We start from the raw sequence: 12,177 nt of genomic DNA, 5'->3' as shown, positions 1-12,177 counted from the left end.
TTTATGAATATTCATGTTACGGAATACATCGAGCGCGTGTCGACTAGAATCTCATTTCGACATGAATAATTCTCCTGTTTTCATATTATAACTAATTATTGTAGATTTTTTGGTTCGTCTCTTGGAAAATTATAAAATTTATAGTATGCATCACGTATTAATCCTAAATGGATCGTGTATATCAATATTGTACATGGACCGCATGTACTTTTTGGTCTCTGCATCATTATCACATCTGATCTATTATTATTTATGATTTATGTATTTATTCAACTCTCGGGTACCTATTAAAATATTCGTGTACAGATAATTTCGCAACCTCATATTCCTCCCTAATTTACTGTAACACTGCATTGTGATTCGTTATTTCGGATTCCTAAATATCCACTGCTATTATGTTACTGTCGATCAACGTTTGTTGACGTTCTACCTCCAATCTACATAAGTTATTTCTCGATGCACTTATTACGTAAAACATAGAAACTGGGTGAATGTGATAAAATACATTTTATTAATGTTATGAGTATTACATCATTATAGTGTTTATGTTATTAGTATAATTGAATATATAAGACTAACAATAAAGTCAGGTCTTCATAATTTGCATTGTTCCTTGCAAGCATCGTATTTACGCTTGTTCTTACAGATATTTATTACAACCATATTCCACACACTCGCAAGAAACGGTAGAGTAATGTGTATCATGAAGCGAATTGTGCATCATGACTCGTCAAAAAATCATTCACAGTTTCGAATATTTCCAGGCACACGTAACGGTTTTGAGCGGCCAACTCCAGTCTATATTCGGCACAACATTCTGGAACAGCGAAAAAGAAAAATTGATCGATAAGAATGTGAGAATAAATAACGCGTGTATGAATTTGAACGAAATACAAAGTATCTTACTTCTTAGTTCAATTATCTGTTGTATTATTTCTTTCAGCTTGAAAATATCCGCCTCTATGTCTTCCAACAAACGCTTTTCGTTAGTTTGCGACATGAGTGTGCCAATTATTGCTTCACTGTTCGACGCTGTAACACTTGTATTGCTTCGCAAGATGGCGTTTCCGAGACACGTGAAAGTTGCAACGAGATCGCGATCGGCAACTACTGCCGCAGACAGTCTGAAGTTGCATCAGATAAGTCGGTACATTTTACTAAAATCCGCAAAGGCTATGAAATCAGTGTTATTTGTTAAAGATTTTTGTAAAAATTTAATTGATTTTACAAAACACGAGCAACGGTAATAAATGTAATAATGGGCATTGACTATAATATGTAATAATTGCACGAAAGTCCATCCGCTACCGACGTGACATTTATTTATTTCTTTCAAATTTCTTCACCTACGATACTTATGATATCTAAAGTTAATGTTGTACAGTTCATATATTAAAAAACTATCCCGTTTCATTCGCTCTTTTTCTTTCAGCTTCTTGTTGAGCTTTAAATATCTCCAGTAACTTTTCTGTGGCTGTTTGTTGTTCGGTCTCCATCTTGAATAACTTGGGCTAAGAAAAACATTGGTAATCAGTATTAACAAAATTTATGGGACAGTCAACTTGATCAAGTAGTAGTTTTACTTAAATGCGATTTACGCAGAAAACTGATAGTTCAAATATTTGTGTACATACATCGGGAAATTCAACCAGATTCTGAGCAGGGTCTCTAAATGTCCAAGGTGTCCAAGGTCCCTGGATGGAAGGATTATCCGTGTGCCACATTTTCCTAAGTCTTATAGCCGAAGTGTCACGTACTTGCGATCGCAGTAACCCCAACCATTTGTTAACTTCCTCCCGTGTATAATTTCTGCAGAATAGCAACTGCTTTTCTCCATTTACTGAAAATCAGTTAAATTTGTAAACTGGGATGATTGATTGAACCGTTGATTGAACGGTTAGATAAAAATAACAGCGATCATTATTACTGTCGCTCATTCCGCAGCAAATCATAAATGAAATTGACTTGTTACTTCGTTTCCATTCAATGCATTTGAAACAGAGAGCAAAGCGTATCTACTTCACTTACAACGTTTGCCAGGACTTACGGTATTCAGCACTCAGAGCAGGTGTCCTATGCCTCCGAGGTTTTACGTATACGACGATTCCCGGATTCTCCTTGGCGAAATTTACAAGATCGTGTTCGAGGAAATCTCTAAGAAGAGAAATATGAGGATTAAGAAAAACATCGCAGGTTAGGAATATCCACGGCTATCATAGGCAGATATTTACCGCACTCCACGGCTCGATCCATTGTTTTTGCAGAATTTTATTGTAACACGTTGCAGTTGACACACGTAACGTCCAATACCATTGTTCAATGCTGCACGGGGAAACCCCGTTTTCATAAATAAATGCGAATTCGACATTTTTAACCGGTATTTTCGTCTGCACCCTGCAGCAATGTGCAACAGAATTCTGTCAGAGTGAACTGAGAAGTCTCAGAAAGGCTACGCTAATGTTTTTCGTGTCTGACCTACTAGCGTGCCATGTGACACAAAATGATTTGTAGTACTAATTTCAGATGGTAAGCATATGTCGGTAACCAACCTGTAATGCGTCACGAAAGCACTCGGTAATGCAGAGCGTATTTATCGCAGCAAATTGCCATGACTGGAGGTTGTGAGTGTGTTCCGAAATTAGATGGCGGCGCTCAAAACTCCCTAGGATAGAGACAGAGCTACTCCTTAGAGTATAAAGAGCTATTCACCTGAAACATACGTCAGTTGATTTGTATGTACTTTATTTTAGTTATCAATTTTTCCGGAAATGATTTACATATTTGCAATGTTAGTCGATGTTGAACGTATTTGAGTAAATACAAACACATGAATCTCTTTGTACATATATAGAGGAAAATATAATTTATACTAGTTATCACTCAAAAATACATTGCTGTATCTTTGCTCCCTATTATCAGAGATTTTTGATTATCTAAAGTAGGACGTGTCCACATTAGTGCGTATTTAACCAGACTACTGTGCAACGAATGAAAAAAACTCGAGAAACTAACATTATTTGCTAATGTTTCAGTACTTATAATGCAGACGCAACTGATGAAAATCTGTCAAATCTTCCGTATCGTAATGATCTAGATTGCCGCACTTTTAACTGTTTAAAAGAAACTATTCTCCCGGCAGTTTTTCAAATTATTCGTAAACAAGGAAGTGTAATGGATTTTCTCTTTCGCAATTAATCATTTGTGAAGAATAAAATTTTAGAACATCCAAACATTTATTAAAACCAAAACATCTAAAGGTGCAGAATAAAGTTACTTAAAAAACAACTATTGAAATCACAGCTTCATAGGAAAAATCCAATCTCTACAAATATTTGTCGTACAGTTTCTTTAGTTCTGCAAATATCGCCGGTGTCCGTTCAATTTGCGCGGATTCACATTTAATTCACGAGACAATTGAAAAACATGGTAACGATATAACTACGCATTTAACAAACACAGCAAGCAGAAACGAAAGAGCAGCCCCCAACATAGCGAAATACGTTCACCAGAGCTAAAGTTGTATACAATCTAATGAAACTGACGTATGAAACTCACCTTCAATATTTCCAGGCTGTTGTAATTTCAATAATCATTATTTTCACTTCAGACACACGTTTGCAATTAGTGTATTTATCACTGATTTTTAGTTTGATTGGAATGCATCAATCAAATAACGCGAATTGCCTAAGTTATACACAATCTGGTTTGCGGATCTGAAACACGTGTTTTCCTTGGCACTGCTCACAAGTTACTGGCACCGCGCTCCGCGCTCGGCTCGCTATATTTGGAATTTGAGGAAATATCCGCTTGGAGGCCACCTATAGGCCACCAGCGTTATTGGACGTCAAAAAAATTCATAATCTGCATTGAAGCCGAGATTATTTGTACACAAACGGATTGGACACCGAAAACTGAGATATTTTCACATGATTCACTATTTTCGTGAAATCAATAGGTACTGGTTGGATACCAACATGAGTTTACTATTGACAATTAGTTCTAAAAATACATTTTGCGTGAAAGGATGTTGCATTTTAGAGACGCAAAACAAGCGAGCACGTGGTATACTATCAGAGTTCCATGTGAATACTATCTGCCTATCCTCCAGCACCAGCTCCTGTAATACATATCAAAAATTTCTATTGTTTTCACTTTCGTTAGAGCTATAAATAAGAAAGGGGATCCATTCCCCTTGAATATCTTGAAAATTTCAATTTATTGAATACATCCTCTGAAACCCGATGTTAAACGATCATTTGTATGTATACATCATCATAAAAAACCCAGCGATGGCTAAAGAGAGTGTAAAATTGATTCGTAAACCTTGAATACTATAACAATAATTCTACCACAGTCTTTTGAGTCATGACAATAATTACTGTATCGACGATAAGCACCGAATTATTCGTCGTTGGCTTATTTATTCAACTGCAATCGCTTTCCTACTCGCTCGCGAGAAAGAGTCAACTTGTACATATCTGTGGATCATCGCAGTCCTTGTTTTGTGCTATCCCTCAAGTGTTATCGAACCATAAGGGTTCAATAACGTTGCATTTGACGGGGGGCTGTGGAGGAGGGGAAGACGACGGAAGAGAGTCAGGGAGAAACTCGCCAGGCCAGAGGTGCAACGCATCAATGAATAGCAGCCCCATGAGCGCCCCACGCACTAAAGGTGCCATTACACATAACAATCGGCTTCGAGTGCGAGACTTCTGTGGCCATATGAACACTAGTCGCGAACCTCCTACGGTGGACCAATTCAAGATCTGAGAATTATAGATGCACATACTTGATAGATTATACAGTCAACTTTCGCCCAGGCGAAATTGTAATAGCTATTCTCATAGTCACATTAAAATCTAACGTATTTCAGTGAATTAACAAATGTCATTACAACCTGTATTTCTACGGCTACTCGAAGAAGACATGTGATGGGGGCTGACGCCAGGGGGAGCTGCGAAAAGCCCGTTTTGTTCCAATGGTTTTCGTTTGCGATAACTGAAAGGCCTTCTACCTGCAACCTTGTGACATGGCCTGTCTTCTAATTTACTGTAGGCATCGATACCTGGAATACCCGTTTGGGCACTTTCAATGCTTTCCTGTGGCGTGGTACTTGCTGCAGTAGTTAATGATATCTTGTCCTCGTCACCACCCCCATCCCTAGGTGTTAGCATCACCGGATTATTTGATTTCCTGTTTGAACAGGATTGATATACTAGTAGCAAAAGATACATTGCGTCATTTTCACGAATATAGAAGAACTTCACGTCTCACCCGCAATTGATTTGGCAAGTAAAATCATTCTTCGTTCCTTTCGGCTCCAGATTTTAGATATTTTTGCAATTTAGTTTCTGCATTTAAATTCCTATAGAATTTTTCCTGAATTATCCATGAACATTTATAAATATTACCGAAAATATTTGCATTTGGTAATGCGATTATTTTTCACGCGGGACGTAAAAATAAAATGAACTATTTTGGGTACCGTTTGAAATGACAAGTGATGATTGGTTAACAGCTGGTACGGCGCATTTTTGTTTCGGAGAAAATCAATCAGCGTAGTTGGCTATGAAATTTTAAACATTTCGCGGTCAAAATGTCAATCAAAAACATGCACGATGTAAAAATTCAACGTAGGAGCTAATAATTAAAGAAACAGCGAATCGATAAAATTCTATTAGATAAAGAAAACTACATTTCAAAAACCAATCATGGCAACGTTACACTGCCGTTGTGAGTTACTAGCATTAGGGGTTGGGTAACACTGACATAAGGAAATGGTTGTTCAACATATCATGAAAGATTCTCTAACCTGACTTTTGACGTCTATGAAATTAAAACATTCGTAACCCATATCGACGTAGACTGAAATTCCAGCGAAAGCTTGGTCCTGTGATCTATTGTACGTACATTTATACTGTTCGAAATATGGTAATATTTGAAACGTACTTTTCAGCGGGGTGTAAATCTGACGTGCGAGTAAACAGGGAACCACCGGCAAAACATTTTGAAAATGCGGTGTCAAAGTTTGAAGAACGTCGCGGCAGCATGGTGCAACGTCAGCAGTTTCTCAAAAATAAAATCACCACCATGGAGAGATCAATTCCTGCTCTGATGGCCTATAACATGTGGGTATCGGGACAAAAATGCGCTGATGCACCACTGTGCAAGGTTAAAGAAATTATGGCTAAATTCTCGCCAACACCTGATCCTACAGACAAGCTGCTGGAAAATTTAAAGAATACCGTGTCTGAGCTAAATGCGGAAACTGAGAAACTGCATGTACGCATAAGCTCATTTTTTTTTACCGTCCGCACTCCATTGGTAAAGTCGTACTATTTTCAGTGTCAAACAAACATTTTTCCACTTCATCTCATCACAGTTGCGCTATAATTATTAGTTGCTCTAGTTTCTGACGGGTCATATTCTCATGGCAGCCTCTCGGGCAATGTCTGTTGTATCTATAACCGACACGTGCATATTTTCTGTTAGGTAACAGGTAAAAGTTATTTTTTTTTTTAATATTTCTTGCAGGGTAAAATAATTGACACGGAAATAGAGTTGGAAGAAAGCGGAATGGAACTGGATTCTTTGGAATCGGCAAACAACGATCTGACTAAACGAATAACAGACCTGGAGCATGAAGTAGAAAAAACTACTGTGCCAAGTCTTCATTCCATTCACTCGGAGGACCTCGTTTGTCTTTCGAAACTTCGAAAGCTTGGATCCGAGGAGGTGAATTTGAAGTGTTGTATCCGTGAACTGGAGGAGAAGGAGGTCAAGTTCCGACAGCAAATAGAACAGCTACTGACTTCGAGAGAATTCCAGAAGGACTCGGGTGGTAAAAAAATGGTTAAACGGATCCAGGAGCTCGAATCGACGGAGAGAAAAATGAACTGTGCGTTACAGACACACAAGCATAACATGCACCAACTTAAAAAGAAGCTGATGCAAAAAGAAAAGGCTATAGTAAGTACATACTCAATACTCCAATTGCTATCGGGTACATCTTATTGGCAACTCATCATTTCAGATTGAAATGGAAATGTGCCTTGGAATGGACGGGGAATCAAAAGGCTCGAAAAAGAACTCCATTGCCAAAAAAGACTGCAAGCAAAGTTCAAGTCAGAGTGGTTCCTGGCTGCCACATTGGATGGTTCCTAGCTGTTCAAAGGTTTCCGACTCCACAAGTTCTCCCAGAAAGGGATCGGAATCATCGTCTGGCGCAGCAGCATTCACAACTGACGCCGAAGTAAGCCGACAGAAAAATTCGCTAAGATCTTGAACCTAAAGAGTAACTACATCTACGAAATATCTCTCACACAGGGAAAGCTAAAGCGGTGCATCTGTCCTACTCCTGCTCCAGTCCCATGTTACGAGAAGCCTCCATGTAGACCAAGCACTTCAAAACCAAGGTCATGTTGTATGCTACCAGCAAGCGGACCTCCGCCTTGTCCACCTCCACCTTGTCTTTTGCCGTGCAAGCCATCTCCATGTTCTCCTGCACCCCGTAAACCGTCACCATGTCCACTCCCGTCATGTTGTAAGCCACCGTCCTGTCCACCACCGCCATCATGCGAACCGGTTAGGTGTCCACCACCTCCGCCGTGTGCACCACCATCTTGCAAGCCTCCAATCCGTCTGCCCGTGGCAGTCCGTTGTCAAAATAAACCACTTTGCAAGCCACCAGAGTGCCTTGAATCCCCAGCGTGTCGTAGACCGGACCCTCCTTGTCCGTACGTTTACTGTGGTCAGACTCCTTGTTCACCACCAACTTGTCCACCGGCGCCTTGTGACACTGGATCTCTCTGCCACACTTGCCAATCGCCTACTCCGTGTAAGGAGTGTCTTCCGTTGTCGGAACCAGGTGGTTGCCGGTGTTCATGTAAGGGAAAGTGCTCCCGCGGAGAATCCAGTGTTCCCTGTAATTGCAGTGTAACCCCAAAGTGCAGCGCTGATAGGGGTTATCAACCGGAAGGATTACCGAAACCTCCTTGTGGAGGAGAAACCAGCTGTTGGCTAGAAGAAGATAGTGACGAAGACTTTTGCGACTGTTGCGATTGCGGTTGTAACGACAGCAATGACTCTACTCCATGATTGTAATTTTCATTCAATGGAATGTCCTCACGATTGTTTGGCTCTCCAGAAAAAAATATAAATAAAATGTAACGATACCGTTTTATTTAGTCTATGGTTAAAATGTGGCACACGTCGATTTTTTTCACAATATACCATGATTACTACTAGTTGACGTACTATGGGTATTTAGGTCTGAATAAATAGGATTTGCTTCAGAGATGATCCTGATTAGAGTTACTGGTTGTATGCCGGCTGTCACGTGGCGCGATTGTTAAAACTCAAGCACCGGTTACTTCGATCGCCAATATTAATTCTTGAACGGGTAGTATGGGCTCTCGTTACACCTAAAAATTTCGATTAGTAAAATTTACAATCCTGAAAATCAAATTATAAGTAACGACGATGAGACGATCCCGGACACTTATGAATATAATCACATGACTCGAGTAACTAGTTGCAATAAAAGTGTTTTGAATGAGTTTTATGATGTGGTAATAAAATACCATTCAAATTGATAATTAACTGGTTTCATGAAAAATTACACATCAATTTAACAGCGAATGATTTATGGGTCTTGCTCTTTATATATTATGAAAACATAGTCATTGATTAAAGTCTGCTCAACATTCGCGAAAACAGCGCTTTTGACGATTCATCGTAAATTGTGTTCACATGACCTGTTGCATTGAATAAAAAAGGGAAATTAGCCCCTCACATCCGTAAAGACATCCGGGAAATATGATTAACGCTATCATTGGTCGACGTAGAAAATAAAATTACATACTCTCGCAATGCACAAATTCTTCCACCGCAATCGAACGAGTTGATTAGCTCAATGTCTTCTTCGGAAAGTGCAAAATTAAAGATGTTGAAATTCTCTTGGATGCGAGATTTGTTCACTGACTTTGGGATGACGATATGCCCACGTTGAACCTGTGGCAAAGTAGTAATTCATTAATCGTAGAAACTTCCTTAAGTCAGATTAACATTTTCATAGCGTAAAATTGAAAATCTCCATAGTAGCGCGTGATGACTTTGATATTTAATTGATTCGAAATTCACGTTTTTCACTCTTTCTGATATGGCAGTATTATACAGTATGATGACTTATGACCCTACTCGATGTAATATTCCTTTAATAAAATAATCCCAATCTTTCAAGTATGTCACCTGATAACGGAGCACAACTTGAGCGGGACTCTTCTTGTACTTCTTAGCAATGCTTGTAATCTTTAGATCATCTAAAAGCTTCGGATCCTCAGGTTTTCCCCACGGTCTGTCCGGGCATCCTAGCGGGCAATATGCGGTTATGGTAATGCCCTTTGATTTGCAATACTCGGACAATTTTATCTGGGTCAAATACGGATGACATTCGACTTGATTCGTGACAGGCTTGATCTTTCCCTCCTTTAACACGCGCTCCAATTGTTCTTCGTTAAAATTGCTGACACCAATGTTCTTTGCTAATCCCTTTTCATACAACTTTTCCATGGCTTTCCAAGTATCGACGTAGTCGTAATCGCTGAACAGTATTTCGCCATTGACGCCGGTAGGTTGAAGTTCCTTACCCTCTGAAAAAAATGTGCGATTTATCTTGCATGAAACAAAACGTCAGTAATGGAGATTGCCTTTTGAAAGCAGAATCAAATAATTTCAGTACAGACTCTCGGCACACATGATGGTAAAATTATTTTTAAATAGGTATTTGAAGATCGAGTTAAAACCTTTGTAAGGTATTGGCCAATGTATTAAGTACAGATCGACATAATCAACACCCAAATTCTTCAAAGTAGTCCTTATTGCAGGTTCAACAGCCTCTGGCCTATGGAAAGTGTTCCAAAGTTTGCTCGTGAGGAATATGTCCTGTCGTTTGATGACTCCTTCTTTAATTTTAGCTTGCACGGCTTCGCCGACTTCCGCTTCGTTGCGGTAGATAAAAGCGCCATCGATGTGGCGATACCCGATATCGATTGCATCCTTAACGGCTTGAGTCACTTCACCGGGTTTAGACTGTTGTTAGAATAATAGGTATACTATGTCATCATAGGTTATTGCTATGTTAATTGTTTTTTTGTTAACTCACTCGTAGCCAGTAGCAAAATTTGATTTATCATGTCTGTTGTTAGTGTGCGAAATTCCCAATTCACGCTCATTAATGCGCAACGTGATACACTGAGAATAGTGAATTTGTAAAATGTTAATAAAGTTTCTCTTTACTCTAGTTTCTTACGAGTTAGGGATTTCGCACGCTGAGTAGAAGAAAAAAAAAAAATAGTACACGTTACGCGTGCGAGAATTACGTATTTCGCGCACTTGGATCCTAATGTACTATTTCAAACCCATAATGAGGTAGAAATGTGAGATTAAACCTTATACAAAACCGTTGAATGGTTTAACCTGTTTGGTTAAAATTTAATGGGTTTGACAAATTTAGTACGAATTGCATATATTCACAACACAAAAATCAAATCTAGCCTAGGTTCTTGAAACAAGAAATTGGATTTATGGAAATCGATTGATTGTACTTTAACGTTCACCGATAACATGCGATAGTTATAATTGTATAAAAATTCTAAACTTACTTTCCAAGTTCCTAGTCCAAGAACGGGAATTTCCATTTGATTGTAAAATTTTTTCACTGGTACTTTATTCATCACGAAAAATCTGTGAAAATATAATCACCGATTCGAATTGATTGACACTGAACCTTTCGCGCTACGTACAACTGTAACACTGATATTTATGTACTAATCGGAGGTGTGACTAAATTTCATCTGAGAGCTCCGGATACCTAATCGGTAATGGTTCAGAGATATGCGTGTGAGCTCTATTTGTACGAAAACTAAACGTAGACGCAATGGCGTAGCATGGATTTCAACCGCCCGGGGCGTAGGCCAAATATTTAAATTCAAAAGGCGCCAAAATTTACAAAAATCATAAAGAACTTTTCAGCAAGAATAAAATTGTTGTTGCACATAGAACAGGGTATACATAAAGTAGTCATATATGTGTTTTATAATATAATAAACATGGAGAATTATGGCTACTGTTTAGTACAGATGGTGTTGCCAATCGCTAGAGCGAGCGAGATAACTAGATGCACTTAAACACCATTGTAAAAACAAAAGAAAAGCGCTATTTTGACCATTTTTTTTCCATGGAAGAAAAGGTGATACGGTAGTAATTTTCAAACGCAATTATTAGGATTATATTTAAGTATACTATAAGAAATTATTATCAACAAGTGTTCAAAAATGGCGACACCAGACCCATTCCTGCGAAACATGTTGAATCCTGCGACACGTAATTTAACTAGTGCAAATTTGAAACTGGATAAAATCACTTAATCTACATATGTATTAACATCGACAGAAATGCGTAGAGAATTTTGAAAATATTGATTGTTGTGCACTTGGCGAGTATTTGAATGAAAATATCCAATTTTTGACTAAATAAAAGAAGCGTAAATTTGTTAATAAATAATGGTTAAATTAACTTATCAAAAATCCCCTACGCATTTCTCTAGCCATTAATATGTAAGTTTTTGTATTATTCTTAAATATATCTCTATTAACTTCCTTAAATATTATTATCTTATTACCTTTTCTTTCATCAAAAAAATGGTCTATTTTTTAGGTTTTTACAGTGGTGTTATCCCTTAAAGAAAGTAACTTCCCCGGTTCCGACACAGATTAAATAATAAATAGTTCTGTGTTCATTTTAATCGGTGCGATAAAAACATGAAAAGAAATGGTTGAAATTTTTATTTGAGATTACAAGATATTATTATTATTTATTGTCAAATTTTACCGCCACCAAAAAATAACCCCACTCGCTTCGCCGCTGCGTAGACGAGAAGAGTCACTGGATTTCTTCGACTTTTCCAAAACATGAACCTCTGCATACCGGGTTGCGCTATCTTTATAGTCCTTAGTTATTTGCAGTAGCTTATCAAATTTGTTGCGCTGTCAAGACCCACGTTACCTGGAAGCTCTATGGTCCTAAGGTGCCATCACCTATTTGGGCTTTCTCAGGTTTATTCGGTTTGCACTTTTCTGGTACCTCGAAGTATTTTCTGTCTTGTCGTTAACGCAATGG

The 12,177-nt window shown here is 38.4% G+C and overlaps 2 protein-coding genes across 5 annotated transcripts; both read right to left on the bottom strand.

The window, feature by feature from the left end:
• Positions 1-1,300: 1,300 nt before the first annotated feature.
• On the bottom strand, positions 1,301-3,747 carry LOC124307170 (39S ribosomal protein L43, mitochondrial). Its single transcript, XM_046768610.1, has 6 exons — positions 3,556-3,747; positions 2,550-2,709; positions 2,232-2,394; positions 2,048-2,154; positions 1,635-1,840; positions 1,301-1,511 (listed from the first exon to the last, which is right to left on the bottom strand). The coding sequence occupies exons 3-6, from the start codon at positions 2,366-2,368 to the stop codon at positions 1,401-1,403; spliced, it is 561 nt and encodes a 186-aa protein (XP_046624566.1). The 5' UTR covers positions 2,369-2,394; positions 2,550-2,709; positions 3,556-3,747; the 3' UTR covers positions 1,301-1,400.
• A 4,426-nt stretch (positions 3,748-8,173) lies between these two features.
• On the bottom strand, positions 8,174-12,116 carry LOC124308072 (aldo-keto reductase family 1 member B1-like). Of its 4 annotated transcripts, none has more exons than XM_046770414.1 (6): positions 11,681-12,116; positions 10,662-10,743; positions 9,804-10,089; positions 9,250-9,650; positions 8,864-9,012; positions 8,174-8,423 (listed from the first exon to the last, which is right to left on the bottom strand). In XM_046770414.1, exons 2-6 carry the CDS (start codon positions 10,731-10,733, stop codon positions 8,387-8,389), a joined length of 945 nt encoding a protein of 314 aa, XP_046626370.1. In that variant the 5' UTR covers positions 10,734-10,743; positions 11,681-12,116; the 3' UTR covers positions 8,174-8,386. The 4 variants fall into 4 exon arrangements, with proteins under 4 accessions (XP_046626370.1, XP_046626372.1, XP_046626373.1 ...); XM_046770416.1 differs by having other exon boundaries at positions 11,890-12,116; XM_046770417.1 differs by lacking the exon at positions 11,681-12,116 and adding an exon at positions 10,163-10,251 and having other exon boundaries at positions 9,804-10,073.
• Between the last annotated feature and the right edge of the window lie 61 nt (positions 12,117-12,177).

This window comes from Neodiprion virginianus, chromosome 6 (genome assembly GCF_021901495.1).
Source record: "Neodiprion virginianus isolate iyNeoVirg1 chromosome 6, iyNeoVirg1.1, whole genome shotgun sequence".
Taxonomy (NCBI): domain Eukaryota; kingdom Metazoa; phylum Arthropoda; class Insecta; order Hymenoptera; family Diprionidae; genus Neodiprion; species Neodiprion virginianus.
This window is presented reverse-complemented; position numbering and strand designations above follow the sequence as displayed.